We start from the raw sequence: 16,024 nt of genomic DNA on the forward strand, positions 1-16,024 counted from the left end.
GCAGCCGCCGCCCTGGCCGGGCAGAGTCCTGGTCGCCAGCCGGAGGGAGGGCAGGGCAGGGCAGGGCACCCACACCGCCCGGATCCACCCCGCCCGCCCTCCGCAGCTCCACCAGTCTCCCTGCCCGCTCCCGCTGGGAGGGGGGGGGGGGAGAGAGAGAGAGAGAGAGAGAGAGAGAGAGAGAGAGAGAGAGAGAGAGAGAGAGATTGGTGCACGTGGCTGTGTGTTGCAGGAGCCTGTGCCACGGCAGGGGGTACTCTGTGTGGCTGTGTGTCCGGGTGACGGAGTGTGGCCCGTCTGTGACTGGCTGACTGGTGTGTGCTGGTGCAGGAGCATGTTGGGTCTGGGTGTTGGGGTGTCTGGGTGAGCTCTTCCTGAGTTTGAGATTCGCAGTGACAGCTGTGACTGCTGTCACAGTGCCGGTGTGTGTCGTTGTGTGACTGTGACTGTGACTGCACATCTGGACAAGTGGCTCGGTGTGAGGCCTGGAGGGGTCTGGGACGCGCCTCCTCTTAAGGGTGATGGTGGCAGCTGTTTGCCAGCGCACAGTGTGGCTGCAGCTTTGTGTCAAAATGGAGTGTCATCCACTTAGTCACAGTGGTCAGTCCCTCCACCAGGCTCCAGACTATGCCTTTGCCCACCGGCCCCAGGACTTAGTTCTTTGAATCAATGATTTCTTACCTCGCTGGAGTCTTCATCTCCTCCTCCTCCACCAGCTTCCATCACAACAAACCCGCTCTCATCAGGGTCCTCCTGCCACTTTCCTGGTGAACGACTCCACCTCCTTGGATCACGGTACCTGTTGGTTTTGGCAACACCATTTCTCTCTTCGTTTTCTTCATGCTTCAGAATTCCTCTGGGCTCTTTCCTCACTCCCCATCTGTTCATGTGCTCATCTGTTCACGTAGCTTCCATCACTCCATATTATAGGTTGAACTGCATCCCTCAAAATTTTACACGTTGAGGTCCTGAGCCCGAATACCTCAGAATGTCACCTTCTTTGCAGGTAGAGTCACTGCAGGGGCCCAGGATGACTTCATACTGGAGTGGGCTGGGTCCCTAATCTAATATGACTGGCATCCATATAAAATTGTGGACACACATGGAGAAGAGCATGTAAAGACGCAGGCAGAGATCGGGTGACGCTTCGACATGCCAATGAAAGCCAAACATTGCCAGCAAAACATCAGAAACTAGGAGAGAGGCTGGGACAGACTCTTTCTCGCGGCTGCCAGAACTCAATCCCGCTAGCACCTTGATCTTGGACTTCTAGTCTCCAGACTTGTGAGATTCTAGTCTCCAGAATTGTGATTCTTCTACAACAAATCTGAACATGTTGCCCACATCTTCATCAAACTCTCTGATGGCTTTGCTCCACCCTTAGGATACACTCTAGCATCCTTTATGTAGCTGCTCACAACCTGGTTCTTGGCCATCTCATTGGCTCCAGCCACACCAAGGTTATTTGGTTCCTAAGAAGCCTCTCACCTCCAGGCTCTGCTTAGGCTGTTCCCTCTCCTGGAACAACTCTTCCCTGCCCGCCTCCCCCTTGCCTGCCTGGAAATCTACTCGTCTTTTGGTTTCGCCTTAAGTGTATTGCCATTTAACATCTGGGTATACTTTCTCTGATCCCATGGTGTTAGCACCATGCTCTATTGCAGGGTTTCAACCCGACTACAGACTTGAAGCTTCCGGAGAGCTTTTAAGTTATATTGATACGTAAGCTCTGACTCAGACCAACTACAGGGCGCCCCCCCCCCAAAATGTATATGCACTTTGAATGATTACAAAACCAGTGTTTATTAACACACAGTTCATTTTCAAAATTTAAAGAGTCTACAGAAGTGAATGATTTTTTTTTATCAATGCCTATTTTCAAACTGATGCCCATTCTGGTCCAGGCACTGCTGATAACTCAAAGCAATGGAATCACAAACTTCAAGAATCATTTTGTTTGGTATTTGTGTGCCCTCAATTTGTCCACTGTTGCTGGTTTTGTACTGTAAACTTTATCTTTTATGTACCCCCGTGAAATAAAGTCTAGTGGCACTTTAGGATAAATATTTTTTGTTGAAGTTTAGCCTGGCTTCATCCATTATTTCAAATCAGTTAAACTTGAAAAGTTAAATATTGAGTCATCAGCCACATTTTATGTATATAGGTCGGAGGTGCGGCCTGGGCACTGGTCGGCGTTAAAAGTCCCAGATGGTTCTCCCGTCAGCCAAGGCGGAGAGCCACTGCTCTGGCAGGCGGCGTTTCTACATCCCAGGGAAGCCAGGGACAGAGCTGGGTATCCCAGGGCCAAGTGGGTGAGGAGTGAATGTCTGCTGCACTCACTTGACAGGATTACATCACAGAGACTGACGCTGTCTGAGCGACTTTAACCCGTGTGTGGGACTGTGTGTGAGCCACCCGCTCAGTGACCGTGGAGCGTGGCACTGTGAATGGTTGTGTTGTGGGAGGACCAGGGTGAATGGCTACACTGTGACACCGCAGGGTCAGCCACCACGTGAACTGACCACTTCCTGAGTGTCAAGGTCACTGTGAGTGGCTGTTCTGTGTGACAGGGCAGGGCGTCACCGCTGGAGTGGCTGAGTCCCGTGCGTGAGGACCCAGGCTGGGCACTCACCTCGCCAGGCGGCCAGGGGAAGGGGCGGCGGTGCCCCTCGGAGATGGCGGCTGCGGGCGAGGCCGCCCGTCCCGTCCCGGCGCTGCCCCGCATGTGACCCAGAGGAAGCAGGAGGCGGCGGGGAAGACATCTGCAGGTCACTCGGTGCAGCTCCGCGGGCAGGACGCAGCCCCGCACCCAGCACCGCGCTCTCGGCCCCGGGCGCACAGCGGGCGGGCCGTGGAGGCGGGACCCGCGCGGCGTCCAATCCGTTGCGGCGGTGAGGTCGGCGCTCACCTGCGGACCTGTAGTCGGAGCCAAGGCCCTGGAGCCAGTCAAGACCTCGGGAGCAGAAACCCAGCCACGCGATGCTGAGTCTCTCCCTGTGTCCCGGGACAAATCTGTTCTTTCTGCTTTTGAGCCTTGGCACTGCCCTCTACTTGGGCTACTACTGGGCATGTGTGCCCCAGGTGGGTGCGGGTCCAGAGCTCTGGCCGGGGAGTTGGGGGTGCTCGGGTCTAGGGGGCAGCTTCCAGCAGGGAGCCCGAGCCCTTTGTGGGAACTGGCATGGTTGGGCCTCGCTTCCCAGGTGAAACCTGACGCCCTAACTCCACACCACCCCGCCCCGCGCTCCAGCCAGGCTCACTTTGCTAATCACTGCCTTGTGGAGAGCCATTCCTTTGCCTGCCTAGATCCTCTGCATATCTCCTGCTCCGCTTGCCAGATGGGCCTTTCGGGCATCGGAGGGGTTCTGCTCTCCATGATGTGGACAGACATTTGGGGAGACGGGGTGGAAGGCATACAGCACGCCATGTTTCCTTGTCTTTACCAGCAGTCTAGCGAAGTTCCTCATTAGCTGCACTGAATGAAGGAACCTGAGCCTGGGGGTTGTGGCTAACTCCCAGCACCGCCCCATCAGATAGCAGTAGGCCTTGCTTCTCCGGCTCAGGATTAATGGATAACCCAGCTGCCCTTGCTCATTCAGCCTTGTTTTAAGTCCTGGGCTCTCCATGTCTAGTGAAGTGAGAAAGTATGAAAAGGCTGATTTTGATGAACTTGGAGATTATATTCTCACTGAAATTTAGGTCAAGTACATAATTTACATGTCCAGAAAAATCTAAAGATTTAATCTTTATTGAACTCTGTTTTAAGTAGCTGAGTCTAACAAGAAACCTATTGATTCGAGCCCTTTATGAATAGGGAATTTTAATGTTACCTAGACTTTTCTGTATTTCCAGAGCTTTCAACATTCACATATATTTTTTATACAAGAAGTCTGCCTTGATAAAACCATTTAAAAAGTCCAAACCTCACAATACACTATAAATCTTACTTTATATGTCTGATTTGGAAGTCACCTGTTTCAGACCTTAACATTTTCCTTTGCTTGCAACAAGCCACACAGAAGTCAGAGACCTCTGGCACTTCATTCTGCAAACCCTTCCTTGACTTTCACCTACTGGTGAAAATGCAGGAAAAGTGCCATTCCGGAGGCCCTGACGATGTGGCGTTTGAATGGTCTAGCATGGAACAGACTGGTTTTGATTCATCCACAGCAGTGGTTCTCAACCTTCTGGCCCTTTAAATACAGTTCCTCATGTTGTGACCCAACCATAAAATTATTTTCGTTGCTACTTCATAACTGTAATGTTGCTACTTTATGAATCGTAATGTAAATATCTGATATGCAGGATGGTCTTAGGCGACCCCTGTGAAAGGGTCGTTCGACCACCAAAGGGGTCGCGACCCACAGGTTGAGAACCGCTGATCCACAGTGACCAATGGGCATGTGACTATTTAATTCTCAGGAATGAGGCAAGAAATACTTCACTGTAGTTAAAATGAAACCCACATAAATCAAACCTGTGACCTAATTTATTAGGACCTTATTCTACACCACTGAGCTGCTTGACCAAGAATTTAATAAATTGATAACTCAAAATCTTGATGATTAGGAGGTAATATATAGTACAGTGACTAAGAGCACAAGCTCTAGAGTTGAACAGACTTGGGTTTGAATCGCAGCTCCCCCACTAACTAGGTTTAGCGAGCTTCATGACCTTTGACAAGTTACTGGACATTCAAGCCTGTATCCACAGAGGGATCACATTACTTAAAGAGCTGCTGTGAAAATCACAGGATATAATCTTGTAAAATACTTAGCACAATGCTTGGAACACAATGAGCACTCAATAAATTTTACCTCCTGGTATTAGTGGTAATATAACGTTAATTCTGCTTTGCCTCTTGTTTGCTGTGCGATTTTGGGAAACAGCTTAATCTGTGAGTGATAGTTTCTTCACTTATAAAATATCCTATCTCATAAGGTTGGGCTTAGCCTAGTGCCTGAACGTAGCACACAATGAATCACAGGTGTTATCCCGGGGCTTAAGGGCCAGGGTGAGATCACATCTCAAACACACTACCAACCTGGCCTCACCAGCTCATCATTTACCTAGCCCCCTTCGAGAACCAAGACTGCAGAAGAGAGAGGAATCTGGTCCTCAGCTTCCTTAGGGCCTGTGACAGAAATGCAATTTCTATTTCGAGTCTGCACAGCGTACTCCTTCATACGCCTCCTATGTGGCTAGTCCTTCTCATTCACTTGGTCTACCCGGAAGAACCAGCAGAGGGGTTAAGTCAGGGTGGAGTGCTCACTCACCTCACCTGTCGCTGTTGTCCCATCCCTGTTGCCTTCTCCCCGGCTGGCATGAAGGAAGAGGAAACCTAGTCACATGGGGACTAGTCCTTCTTTAGAGTATGGCCAAACAGCAGGGGCCCAGGAGCGAGACAATGAGGTGCTGTGGCAGGAAGAAGCCCTTCAGCAGTGAGCACACAGTAGGGAACAGGAATATGCAGCTCAAATCAGGGAGCCAGCTCCGCTAGCTAGCGCTAGTTTTAGAAAGATGACAGTGTGGAAAATGGAAAATGCAAAGGTCACAGGTTGAATGGTGCTACATTTCTTCAGCCTCTGTCTGGGGTCCCAATCCTTCCTGCAGGGGATCAGCTGGGCAATTTATCTATATTACTGCTCTCTCCAAAGTGGGGCTGGGGCATGGATAGGCTAAGTGGGGGAGTCAGCACCCAGTCAGCTGCTGCAGCTCCCAGCCTGGCTGAGTCTGCAGGGTCAGTTCTGGAGAGGTGACACTCCAGGACGGCAGTTCTCTGGGCCTCTAGCTGGACTGTACTAACACAGGTGACTTGGCCATTCCAGACTAGGGTATGCTAGACTCATTCCCAGCTGAAGCAATGACCTCTCTGGCTTGGCACAAAAATCAGGGAGTGAGGCAGATTGTATTGTGATTGCAGAGGCCTCAACTGGTGACTGGGTCCCGGTTTCTGGCCTTCCTGAAGCAGCACTGTCCAATCACTGTGGAAACTTTCTATCCGACGCTATGGTGTTTTGAGGGGCGGCTACAAACCATCTTCCGAGCCTTACTGCATCCTCGGCCTCCAGTCTCTTACTGGAGGTAAGAAGGGAGAGAGGGGAACACCAAGCTGCAAGTATAGGGCAATCTCTTTTAAAATGAAGGTAATCTTTGCCATCCACCTCACAGTGTGTTGAGGGTAAAAACGAGTGGCTATATGGAGGGCTATTTAACTGCACAACCATGAGGTAATATTGAACCTTTTATGTCCCTATTACACCTTGTTTTGTTTCGCATAATGTATGCCCGCAAAAGATGGCAATGGGAAGTTTGGGAGTTGTTTTGGTGGGACGGGGCAAACCTCTTGAAGTATATGGAGTTCCTAATGGTATCTTTGTGTGTCCTTTTCTCCAAAACCACAGTGAAGTCCTCCACACTCCAGATGGAGGACAGCTCCTGCTAGACTGGGCTGGCCAGCCTGACAACAGTCAATACCCTGACCCTGCCACCCAGCCCATTGTGTTACTGCTTCCTGGTATTATAGGCAATAGCCAGGAGACATATATCTTGCATCTAGTTGACCAAGCTTTGAGGGATGGTTATAGGTAAGGATGGACCCAACCCAGAGGAGCAGGGTGGCATCTGAGAACTAGCAACAGGGAGGTCAATTCAGAGCTATGGGGAGGTGGTGCTACCTGGAAGGCACCTTTGGCCGGGGGTCTTTCTGAAGGCTGGCAAAGGGGAGGGGCTTCTAGAGACAGCCTGGCTAAGATGTACCCGTGTGCCACAGGGCTGTTGTACTCAATAACCGGGGCTGCCATGGGGAAGAACTGCTGGTGAGTACCCTGCTTCCTCAGAACAGCTCTGAGGAAGATCCTGGAGATCCTGGGCCCTGGGGCTCTACTTACCTCTCCTCCCATCTCCCTCCCATTTCTCTGCCTCTGGCCAGGGCTTCCCTCCTTACCCAATGACCTGGTTTGCCTCAGACCCACAGGACCTTCTGTGCCAGCAATACCGAAGATCTGGAGACAGTCGTGAACCACATAAAGCGCCGCTACTCCCAAGCTCCACTGCTGGCCGTGGGCATCTCTCTTGGAGGGTAAAGGCTGCCTGGACTTAACCCAAACGCCCAGTCTCCCTGTGTTTCTTTCCTCCTCTGTCTCCTCTGTCCCAACTCACTAATGCAAACCCTTCTTTCATGGTCACCGGTCCAATCCTGCAGGATATTAGTGCTGAACCACCTGGCACGAATGGGGCAGGCTGCAGGGCTGGTGGCAGCACTGACGCTATCTGCATGCTGGGATTCCTTTGAGACCACCAGCTCCCTGGAGACCCCGCTCAACTCACTGCTCTTCAATCAGCGCCTCACTGCCGAGCTCTGCCGAGTTGTGGACCGGTAGGGTCTTGGCAAGTGGGAGGGGGCGGCAAACAGGGTAGGATGGCAGGCATGCCAGGTCCTCCCAGTGCTTGGGTCAGTTCTATCTGGGCTTTTTCACTCATGAAATCAAACAGAGGCCTGGGGCTCTGGGTCAGGTCCAGGAGGAGAGCCAAACCTGTGCTCTTTTGCAGAAATAGAAAGGTGATGGAAAAGGAGGTCAATGTAGACTTTGTGATACAGGTATAGTCTTTCAACCATCTCCCCTCTTCCAACTACTCTTCCATTATCTTCCTATTCCTTATCCTTAACCTAGCCTATCCCACCCTCCATAGGCCCGCACAATACGTCAATTTGATGAGCGCTACACAGCTGTGGCCTTTGGCTATAAAGACTGTACTACCTACTACCAGGCAGCAAGCCCAAGAACCAAAGTGGATGCCATCCAGATACCTGTGCTCTGCCTCAATGCAGCGGACGACCCCTTCTCCCCAGCCTGTGGTGAGCACCCCGAATCTTGATGCTTTAGGCCCCAAGGACCATGGGCCATGTGGTGTAAGTGGAGAGAGCCTGGGTTCTCAGACCTCTCCAACCCCTCCTCCAGCCTTTCCGCTACAAGCGGCCCAACAATCGCCCCACGTCGCCCTGCTCGTCACAGCCCAGGGCGGCCACATCGGCTTCCTGGAAGGCTTGCTCCCCTGGCAGCACTGCTACATGAGCCGCCTCTTCCATCAGTACGCCAGAGCCATCTTCCAGCACTCGGCAGAACTGCTGGGCCGCAGGGCTCTGTCACCTTCCGAGGGAGGCAAGAGCTGACAACAGTGCCAGTTGGGTCTCAGTTCAGTCTTCCTGGTTTATTAAATATCAACTTTTCCTGTCAAACGGGCTGAGGTTCACTTTCCCTTTTCTCAAAGCTAGGGTAGACCATCTAAGAACTTATTGCCTATTTAGCCTGGCTGGCTGAGAGCTACCCAGCTGAACCCAGATTACTGCCTGGGTCTTCCTTTTGCTCCTTCCTTCCCAGGCAGGTGCTTGCCCCAGCAAACACAAGGGGCTCATGTGAAGGGCAACGGGCCACAGGTTGTGAGGGAGGAGAAACAGATTGCTTCTGCAGAAAGGACAGCAGTGACTCCAAATTCTGGGGCACCTTCACATATTTCTGGAGAAAGGATAAGCTCAACTCTGGAGCCCCTAGCAGACAGAGGAGAGGAGGCAGGTGGTGTGGCCTGGGCTGCAGACACCACTGTCCTGAGTGGATCCAAAGATGAATTCAGGGTTCCCAGAACTCAGTCACACAAGGCCACAGTCAAGCTTTAACTGGGAAGGGCAGGCAGTTCCTGTCAGGTCTCCTCAGAGGCCACCTCTGCTGTGGACCCAGGTAGACGTGGAGTGAACAATGGTGTTGGGGCCTCCACTCTGGTCCAGAAGGTGGCAGAGTCCCAGGCCCCTGGTTCCCTGGGAGCAGGAGATTAAAGAAAACCTGGAAAGGCACTCTGGAGCAGCAGAATGGTCATGACAATAAGCCCAACACATAGCAGCAGCAGGAGCCACACAGGAACACTCCCTGCAGGATAAGAGAAGAAGTCAGTGGGCAAAGGGGCTTCACATGCCAACACACAGAACCCTCAACCGACTCCATTCAAGGAGGGGACAGATGACTATAAATGAGCAGCCCATTCTCCACGAGGCAAATTTTTGCTACAGCTAAAGGTGGGGTGGAACCTGCCCACCCCAATGACTCACGTCGTGAGGGTAGCAGGTGCAGCTGGCAACGACTATCCACAGCCACAGAGAACAGGGCAGTTTCGTGGGACCCAAGGAGCTCTGGACCGCGACCCTTCTCGGGTAGAAAGGCCACGTCCGTCACTACAATGCCATGGGCCTCCCTCACATAGTACAGGCGCTAAGGACAGGAGAACAAGGGAAGGAAGGCTCAGTGGGAAACATTCTTTCTGGAAACATGTCCCCTGCCCCCCAGGCTTCCCTCTATAGGCTGGGCCAGACTCCTCCCTGCACTCATGGTAGAAGCAGGCCTACAGTCCCCACCCCAAAGAGCCCCCAGGACTGTGCCCACCTCTGCCCATTACCTGGAGAGAGAAAGCTATGTAGATGGCAACAGATCCAGTGACTGTGCCCAGGCCTAGGAAGGTGCCCGATTCACTGCAACAAACAACAGAGCGTTCACTGTCCTGGACGCCTGCGCAGCAACACTCATTCACTAACAAGAGTCCTCGGGGACTCCAGCAGGACCTTGTGGAGCCCCCCCAGCCACCCTCACACCGAGCCACGCCAGCACTGTCTCAGACCTGACAGTAAGGCAGGAAATGACTTCATGGCCACAGGGTTTGGTCCGAAGAGGCAAGAAGGTAGAGCCGTCCCAGGCTGTGAGGTAGCAGGGTGGGGGCTGGCGCAGACGCTTGTGGGGAATCTGCACTGTGAAGAGTCGTAGCCCCGTAGGCTGGTCTGGAACCTGCCCAAACCTGGGGGCCAGTGAGAAGCGGTTCAGCGCCTGGGGCCTGCCCAGCCCTCCTCAAGAGTTTTGTACCCTCCTGCACCCTGGTTGGGCCGAGGTAATACTCGCCAAGGCTACCGGCTTCCCCCAAGTCTTTTCCCACTCCCCTTCCACACCGAGGTTGAGCCTTTAAGCCACCCTCCAGGACCTTCACACCTGCAGGCCTGGTAGCGGTAAGGCGTGTTAGAGAAAGTGGGTCCGTTCTCTTGCCAGTGCAGCTGTGTCACCAGCTGATCCTTCTGCCACACGAAGGCCTTAAGGTCCCAGCCCACAGTTACCAACTGGTCAGGAATCAAGAGTTCGAGGAGGGACAGTTAGGAGATCCACGTACAGAACAAGTAGCATCACCACCTTTTCCCACCCTCTCACCTCCTCACCTTGCCATCCGGCCCCAAAGCCAGGTCCTCAATCTCCCCTTCGTGGGCTTTGAACTCCAGCACTTTCTCTAGGCTGGGTACCTGCAGCCAAACCACCACCACGGTTATAACGCCCGGGTACCCACCAGAGCGCGGCGATTCCCACCCGCTTCTCTTCTGAAGGCCGCTAGCCGCAGACTTCGCTCACTACTTCCCAGAACCCACGTTCGCTTTCTCACAATTCTGGCCTTGCTGCTAAGGACGCACATCCTCCCTCACCCCCAAAAAACCGTACCTTCCAGACGCGCACGCAGCCATCGGTGCCTCCCGTGGCCAGCAGGGTGTTATCGTGGTTGCAGCATACAACTTTCTGCAGCGGATCCGGGCTGAAGTCTGTCTGCACCGCCTGCAAATTCTCTACTCTCAGTTCCACCCCCTCCTGGTGGGTTTCAGCTCCAGATTTCGTCTCTGGGGGGGCCGCCCCCTTTCTTTGCCGAGGCCCCTGCTCCTTGGTGCCTGCCACACAAACAGCCCACCAGCGTCCAGGCTTCTGTGCGTAAGCAATACCGGCCCCCTCTCTACGTGGCTGGTGAACATCCAGCTTCCCGCCTGCGACCATGACCCCCCTTCCCGCCCCTCTCCTTCAGAGACCAAGGTGGGAACGAGCTGACCCGTTTCATCCCTTTCCCAAAAGCTGGAGGGCCGGCTTCTCACCTGCCTTCTCTGCCTTGCTTTTGCCCTTCGGCTGGAGGGTCTGGAAGCGCAGGAGCTGACAGTGGGCATCCTGCCCTGCAGCAAGGATGTTGCCAGCCAGCGCCAAGTTCATAGTAGCCCGCGTCTCCGTGTCGTGGGTGTGCAGCAAGGAGGCGCTCAGCCGCCCGTTAATCTGCTCCAGCTGCAGAAAGTGCTGTGGGAGAGGGGCCCGGCATGGGCGAGGTTCAGGGGTGCCCGGTTTAGCGCAAGGGCAAACCTGCCTCCGGTGGTCTGACACCTGACCCTTTGCTGACCGCACTTCCTAGTTCACCAGGCTCTCTCCAGCCCCCAACCCGTGTTTTCTTCTGAACCTCACAAATCCGTACAGCAGGCAGGGCTGGGATCATTACCTCCAGGTCACAGAGCGATAGGGAGACGCTTAGAAGAGGGAGGGAGACCGAGCCCAAGGGCCACACGCAGCACGGTCGCCGCTGCTGAGCACGGCTCGGGGCTCGGGGCTCCCGGAACAGCCAGGACAGGACCCCCCCGAGCTGCTCCCGGGGTGCAGCGGAAGCGCGCTTTACCTTAGCGTCTCTCCACAGCCCTGTGCTTAAGCTCTCGGCTGAAATTCGCGTCGGACGCCCGGCTCGCCGGGGGTTTCCGCGGGGCGGGGGCGGGGTCCCACGCTGGGGTGCGGCCCGCCCCCGCGACCCTCCCGGGGTCGCCCTCCGCCCTCGGTGACCCGGCCAGAGTGGCCTGCGCTCTCACCACTCCATTCTTTATGCCCGTCTTGGCGGCGCCGCCGCCGCCCGCAGCGATGAGCAGCCCCGTGCTGGGGTCCACCTGCAGCGCGTACAACGGGAACGGGGCCCGGTAGAGCTCGGGCGCCCGGCGCCGACCCATCCCGCTCGCCGCTCGCCGCGCGCTTCACCGTCCGCCCCGCGGCCTCCGCGACATGCCGCGCCCGGCCTTCGACTCTGCCCCCGCCGCTGCTGAACTTGATCCGGCCGCCGCCGGGGGGACTCCCGACCCTCTCACCCCGCGGGGATGCCAAGACTCGACCCGCACACAGCAGCCGGCGTCTGCGCTCGCGGCCACCCACCCCGGCCTGGCGGACGCGCAGTGCGCAGGCGCGCCCGGCCCGCTCCCCTCGCGCAGGCGCAGAACCGCCGATCCGCGTCAGCAATAGCCGGCCGCGGGGGGAGGGGGCCGACCTCCGGCGCCGGGACCCGGGTCTCCGCCATCTTTTTGCGGGGCGGGAGCAGCGCGCTCTTGCCTCGCGGGAATGTCCTGCGTGGAGAAGAGCTCATACAGGCCAAGGGAGGTTCGTGGACCTTTAACAAGGAAATCCTGGGGTTGGGGCTGTCTGCCTTCCAGACTGATACGCAGACGCGTACAAGCGCCGCCTTTACGTTTTACCCCAGAGAGGAAGTGATTTGCCCCACGGTCACACGCTGGACATGTGGCTTGTCTGGCCTCTGAATGCAGGCAGTGCGAACCTGAAAACAAACCGCTTTCTAGTAGGAGGAGACGATTTGCCTTAACACCTGTCCATCCTCGTGGCTCCGACCCTGCACCTGTGCCCTGGGGCGGGGGCTGCTCCCCTTGGACATCGCAGAGGCTGGCAATCCGGCCCCCAGCAGGGCAGATCTAGTCTCCACCCTCCCGAGGGGGCCCTTGGGTTTCTTATCTCCAATGGGAGCATCCTGGTGGTTCTCTGCAAGTGAATGCGAAGAGTGCCCTTTCCTGCAAGGAGACACCTCCGGTTGCTCCCCTGGCCACATCGGCATGCATCCTCGTTAACCTAAGGTGCACCCAGCAGAAGGGACCCAGTGGCTTCACCTTTGGGGATGCCATTATCTGCTTCACCAAATTTAATGTGCGAAGGGCCAGCCAGAGCCCGGCACATCTCAGGTGCTCAGGCCTTGTGGGCCCCTTGCCCTTTTCGGGTACATGGCATCCACTCTCCCTGGCCACTCTGTTTCCCTTGACTCTCTCCGACCCCTTGTTGGGTTCTGCCCCACCCCCTCTGACCCCATAGGTACCCAGGGTGTCTGCTCAACAGGACACAAACACAAGTTTTGCAGGGTTAAGCTTTATTGGATACATTGAAGGCTGAATGGGGCCTCCCGTACCCTTGGTCCTCTTCAGCCAGGAGAGAGCAGGCTCCACAAGGGACTTCCAGGGTTCAGGGCTGGAGAACACACCTGCCCGCCAGCCAGCCAGCCCTTCAGGGTGTCTCGGGGGCTCCCCGAGATCTGGGGCCTGGTGGGGATGGCAGGGTTTAGAAGAGGTGCTCCAGTGAGCCTCCGTGGCTCTGGAAATAGGATGGCGACTTTTGGAGAATAGGCTCTGGAGAGGCAGGCCTTGGAGCCGACAAAAGCCCGGGCTTCAGGGAGACCGCGGCCTGTTTGAGTGCCTGACGCAGAGGCCCTGAACATCGAGTGGAATTTGGTGATGGAGGGCCTGCAGACCTGAGGCTCCCGGTCAGGGAGGGTTTGCCTGAAGCTGAATCTGCCCAGGCCTGAGCTGCTGGGGCCTGAAATGCGTGGGTTTGATACCCAGGGGCCTGCATGGCCTCGCCCTGAGGTCCTGCTTCCTCCCGTCTTCTTTCTGGCAACAGATGCAAAGTCCTGGCCTGGCCTTGAGGCAGGCGGAGAGCAAAGCCGATGCCTATGCGGAGTGGTCTCGATTCCTGGTCTTGTGCACAGGGCAGTAGCTGGGGGAAGGCAAGCAGCCGGGGTCCAGTCCTGTACCTGGGGGTGGGGCAAGAGGGACTGCGGGGCCGGAGACACACCAGGCATATAGGGTACTCCACAACCGGAGGCTGGTCGGTTCTGCCTAGCCACAGGCTCTGCAAAATGAGTAACCGAAGGTCGTGTGCGATGCGACGGTACCCCAGCTGCACCACCAGGGCCTGGGCCAGGGCTCCCGGGTTCCTGAACTCTGCAGCGTCCCTTTCGCTTGCCACGCATCCCTCCGCCACCCCAGGGGATCTGGTGTCCTGGTGCTGATGCCAGTGCCATGTCTGCCTATTGGGGTGGACCCCAGGACAAGGTAGGCTGAGGTTCTGGGAAGTGAGCGTGGAGCTAGGTAGGTCTTCGGAGTGTAAAGGAGACTGGCAGTGTGGGCGAGAGGAGTTCTGTGGCTGAGAGGGATTAGAGGACTGAGTAGGAGGCGGAGAGGGATATAGCTGGCAGGAGGGAGAGGAGGAACGTGGAAGGGAGAGAGACGGGCAATTCTGATGAAAGAAAGCGGGGGAACTTGGGAGAGAGGAAGAGTAGGGTTGTAGGACGAAGTCAGAATTTGAGTCAGAAGAGGAGGAATGGGAGCCAGGAGAGTGGGACTGTGGTGGAGGGGAGCAAGGTGGAGGGGCGAGAGGGAGCGATTTCTGTGGAGGCAAAGGCTGAAGGTTCTGAGGAAGGGAGTCCACAAGTTGTGAGGGGCCCTGAGGGGGACGCCCAGGGGGCGCTGCTTTCTGTAGCAGCCCTTGGTCCTTGTTTTGAGGCAACATCGCCTTGAAACCGGAAAGGACTGAGGCGGCAAGACCAGAGATTAGAGACCTGGCAGCCAGGACTGGTATCTCTGGTTGCAGCGTAGGAGACACCCAGCCCAGCAGCACCAGGCTCTCTGGGTGTTCAGGCAGGAGGTGGGATCTAAGCTTGGCTTCTCTCTTCTTTGCAGTTGGCCATTTGATGAGGGATGTATAGGGATGGAGAATCCGAGCTGCCTCTGGGAGCCTGGGGGTGGCAGCAATTATCTGAATGGGCCAGGGAGGAAGGCACAGCCCATAGGACCTGTAGAGAAAGAAACAGCACCCAAGATATTGAGAGAATGGGTCCATTTCCAGCTTTGCCTCAGGGGCCAGTTCCAGGCTGGTTCACTAAGACCCTAAACCCATGTCACCTTTGGGGGCAGAAGAGCTGGCAAAATGCTCAAGGGAAGGGTAGAGCTGAGGAGGAGAGAAATAGGGAGGGAGAGAGGGTAGGAAGGAGTTGGAGAAGAGGGTATGGGGGCTGAGATGCGACTAGGAATTGAGGGTGTTCTGGTGGTGTAAGCTCTTACCCATGAAGGGTCCTCTGGACTGTTTTACAAGGCACTTCAGAAAGGACGGGACCTGGGAGAAAAAGGAACAGTCACCAAAGAGTGGATGCACCCCTCTCTGCCCCCAGCATCCTCTACCCTAAACTCACTCTGACCCAGATTTCTGTCCGAGCCTGGTCTTCAGTCCTCCTTAGCCAGGAGGGGGTCTTCTGTTATAGGCTTTTGTTCTCCTAAACCTGAATCAGGGATTCTGCAAGCATCTTGGTTTCCTGCCAGTCTGGTTCCCCTGACCCCTTGTTGCCCCTAATGCTGATGTCCTCTGGCTCAGCCTGGCCCTAGTCAATATGGCTTATCACACCCAACAGCAGCAGGAGCATGTGGCCAGCTGGTGAAAGCCTCTGAAAGACTGGGACTTTGTCTAAGGGGTGGCACTGCCACCACCCTTGGGAGCTAGAAGTCCCATTTCCTGGGGGTAGTTCTCCGTGACATCTAGTGCCTGTGTCACAAAGGTCAGGTGTGACATCAAAGGTTCTCTGCCTCTAGGCTCTGGGACCTGCTTTCAGAGACCGTCCACAGGCTGGCCTTTGACAAAACTGAAGCAGGCAAAATTCTCTGGGGCACTCGTCTCCTTTTCAGGCCCCCGTTACCCCCTCTGCTCTCTGCCCACCAAGGGTTCCCCTGAACCACACAGCCTATTTGGGCTGGGTCCTCCCTTCAACTTCTTATTTTCCCTTGCTTTCTGAGCAGGCTCATGCTCCACACTCCCTTTAGGATATCCTATATAATAAAAGGCTAATAAGCAAATCCACTGAACAGTGAAACGACTGGTCGCTATGATGCTCACGGACCACCAGGGGGCAGACGCTCAACATAGGAGCTGCCTCCTGGTGGTCTGAGTGCTCCCACAGGGGGAGTGCCACTCAGCCAGAAGCCGGGGTCATGGCTGGCGAGCTCGGTGGTGGTGGCAGGAGCCTCTCCTGCCTCCATGGCAGCGCTAAGGATGTCTGACTGCTGGCTTAGGCCCGCTCCCCGCAGGAAGCAGGCCTAAGGCATCAGTTGGACATCCCC

The 16,024-nt window shown here is 55.6% G+C and overlaps 3 protein-coding genes and 1 long non-coding RNA gene across 6 annotated transcripts in view; 1 reads left to right on the plus strand and 3 right to left on the minus strand.

Annotated features, from left to right (window-relative positions):
• The window catches only part of LOC111828113, a 10,222-nt gene extending 7,464 nt beyond the window's left edge, over positions 1 to 2,758 (minus strand). The window contains exons 1-3 of one of the 2 annotated variants that reach the window (XR_002831898.1): positions 2,630 to 2,758; positions 682 to 799; positions 26 to 133 (exon numbers count right to left, since the gene is read on the minus strand). This is a non-coding gene — a long non-coding RNA (uncharacterized LOC111828113). Of the gene's footprint in view, positions 1 to 25; positions 134 to 681; positions 800 to 2,629 lie in introns of those variants that run through there. The other variant, XR_002831899.1, reaches the window with a different exon arrangement.
• A 117-nt stretch (positions 2,759 to 2,875) lies between these two features.
• On the plus strand, positions 2,876 to 8,233 carry ABHD1 (abhydrolase domain containing 1). Its single transcript, XM_006099809.3, has 9 exons — positions 2,876 to 3,078; positions 5,918 to 6,078; positions 6,399 to 6,581; positions 6,767 to 6,812; positions 6,963 to 7,075; positions 7,199 to 7,372; positions 7,546 to 7,594; positions 7,687 to 7,852; positions 7,956 to 8,233. The coding sequence occupies exons 1-9, from the start codon at positions 2,977 to 2,979 to the stop codon at positions 8,165 to 8,167; spliced, it is 1,206 nt and encodes a 401-aa protein (XP_006099871.1). The 5' UTR covers positions 2,876 to 2,976; the 3' UTR covers positions 8,168 to 8,233.
• Positions 8,185 to 12,042, minus strand: PREB (prolactin regulatory element binding). Of its 2 annotated transcripts, XM_006099810.3 has the most exons (9): positions 11,681 to 12,041; positions 10,934 to 11,126; positions 10,515 to 10,735; positions 10,241 to 10,321; positions 10,020 to 10,144; positions 9,658 to 9,831; positions 9,439 to 9,511; positions 9,095 to 9,254; positions 8,185 to 8,915 (listed from the first exon to the last, which is right to left on the minus strand). In XM_006099810.3, the coding sequence occupies exons 1-9, from the start codon at positions 11,813 to 11,815 to the stop codon at positions 8,821 to 8,823; spliced, it is 1,257 nt and encodes a 418-aa protein (XP_006099872.1). In that variant the 5' UTR covers positions 11,816 to 12,041; the 3' UTR covers positions 8,185 to 8,820. The 2 variants fall into 2 exon arrangements, with proteins under 2 accessions (XP_006099872.1, XP_023619217.1); XM_023763449.1 differs by lacking the exon at positions 10,241 to 10,321 and having other exon boundaries at positions 11,681 to 12,042.
• A 552-nt stretch (positions 12,043 to 12,594) lies between these two features.
• On the minus strand, positions 12,595 to 15,631 carry PRR30 (proline rich 30). Its single transcript, XM_023763484.1, has one exon. The coding sequence runs from the start codon at positions 14,754 to 14,756 to the stop codon at positions 13,197 to 13,199; it is 1,560 nt and encodes a 519-aa protein (XP_023619252.1). The 5' UTR covers positions 14,757 to 15,631; the 3' UTR covers positions 12,595 to 13,196.
• Between the last annotated feature and the right edge of the window lie 393 nt (positions 15,632 to 16,024).

This window comes from Myotis lucifugus, unplaced genomic scaffold, assembly GCF_000147115.1.
Source record: "Myotis lucifugus unplaced genomic scaffold, Myoluc2.0 scaffold_285, whole genome shotgun sequence".
NCBI classification, from domain to species: Eukaryota; Metazoa; Chordata; class Mammalia; order Chiroptera; family Vespertilionidae; genus Myotis; species Myotis lucifugus.

Coding starts and splice junctions, on each gene's coding strand:
- ABHD1 (XM_006099809.3), top strand. CDS start 2,977: ATGCTGAGTCTCTCCCTGTGTCCCGGGACAAATCTGTTCTTTCTGCTT. Junction 7,076..7,198: donor GTGGGCATCTCTCTTGGAGG/GTAAAGGCTGCC, acceptor CCAATCCTGCAG/GATATTAGTGCTGAACCACC. Junction 7,595..7,686: donor ATGTAGACTTTGTGATACAG/GTATAGTCTTTC, acceptor CACCCTCCATAG/GCCCGCACAATACGTCAATT.
- PREB (XM_006099810.3), bottom strand. CDS start 11,815: ATGGGTCGGCGCCGGGCGCCCGAGCTCTACCGGGCCCCGTTCCCGTTG. Junction 10,322..10,514: donor GCTGCGTGCGCGTCTGGAAG/GTACGGTTTTTT, acceptor GTTTGGCTGCAG/GTACCCAGCCTAGAGAAAGT. Junction 10,145..10,240: donor CTTTGGGGCCGGATGGCAAG/GTGAGGAGGTGA, acceptor ATTCCTGACCAG/TTGGTAACTGTGGGCTGGGA.
- PRR30 (XM_023763484.1), bottom strand. CDS start 14,756: ATGGACCCATTCTCTCAATATCTTGGGTGCTGTTTCTTTCTCTACAGG.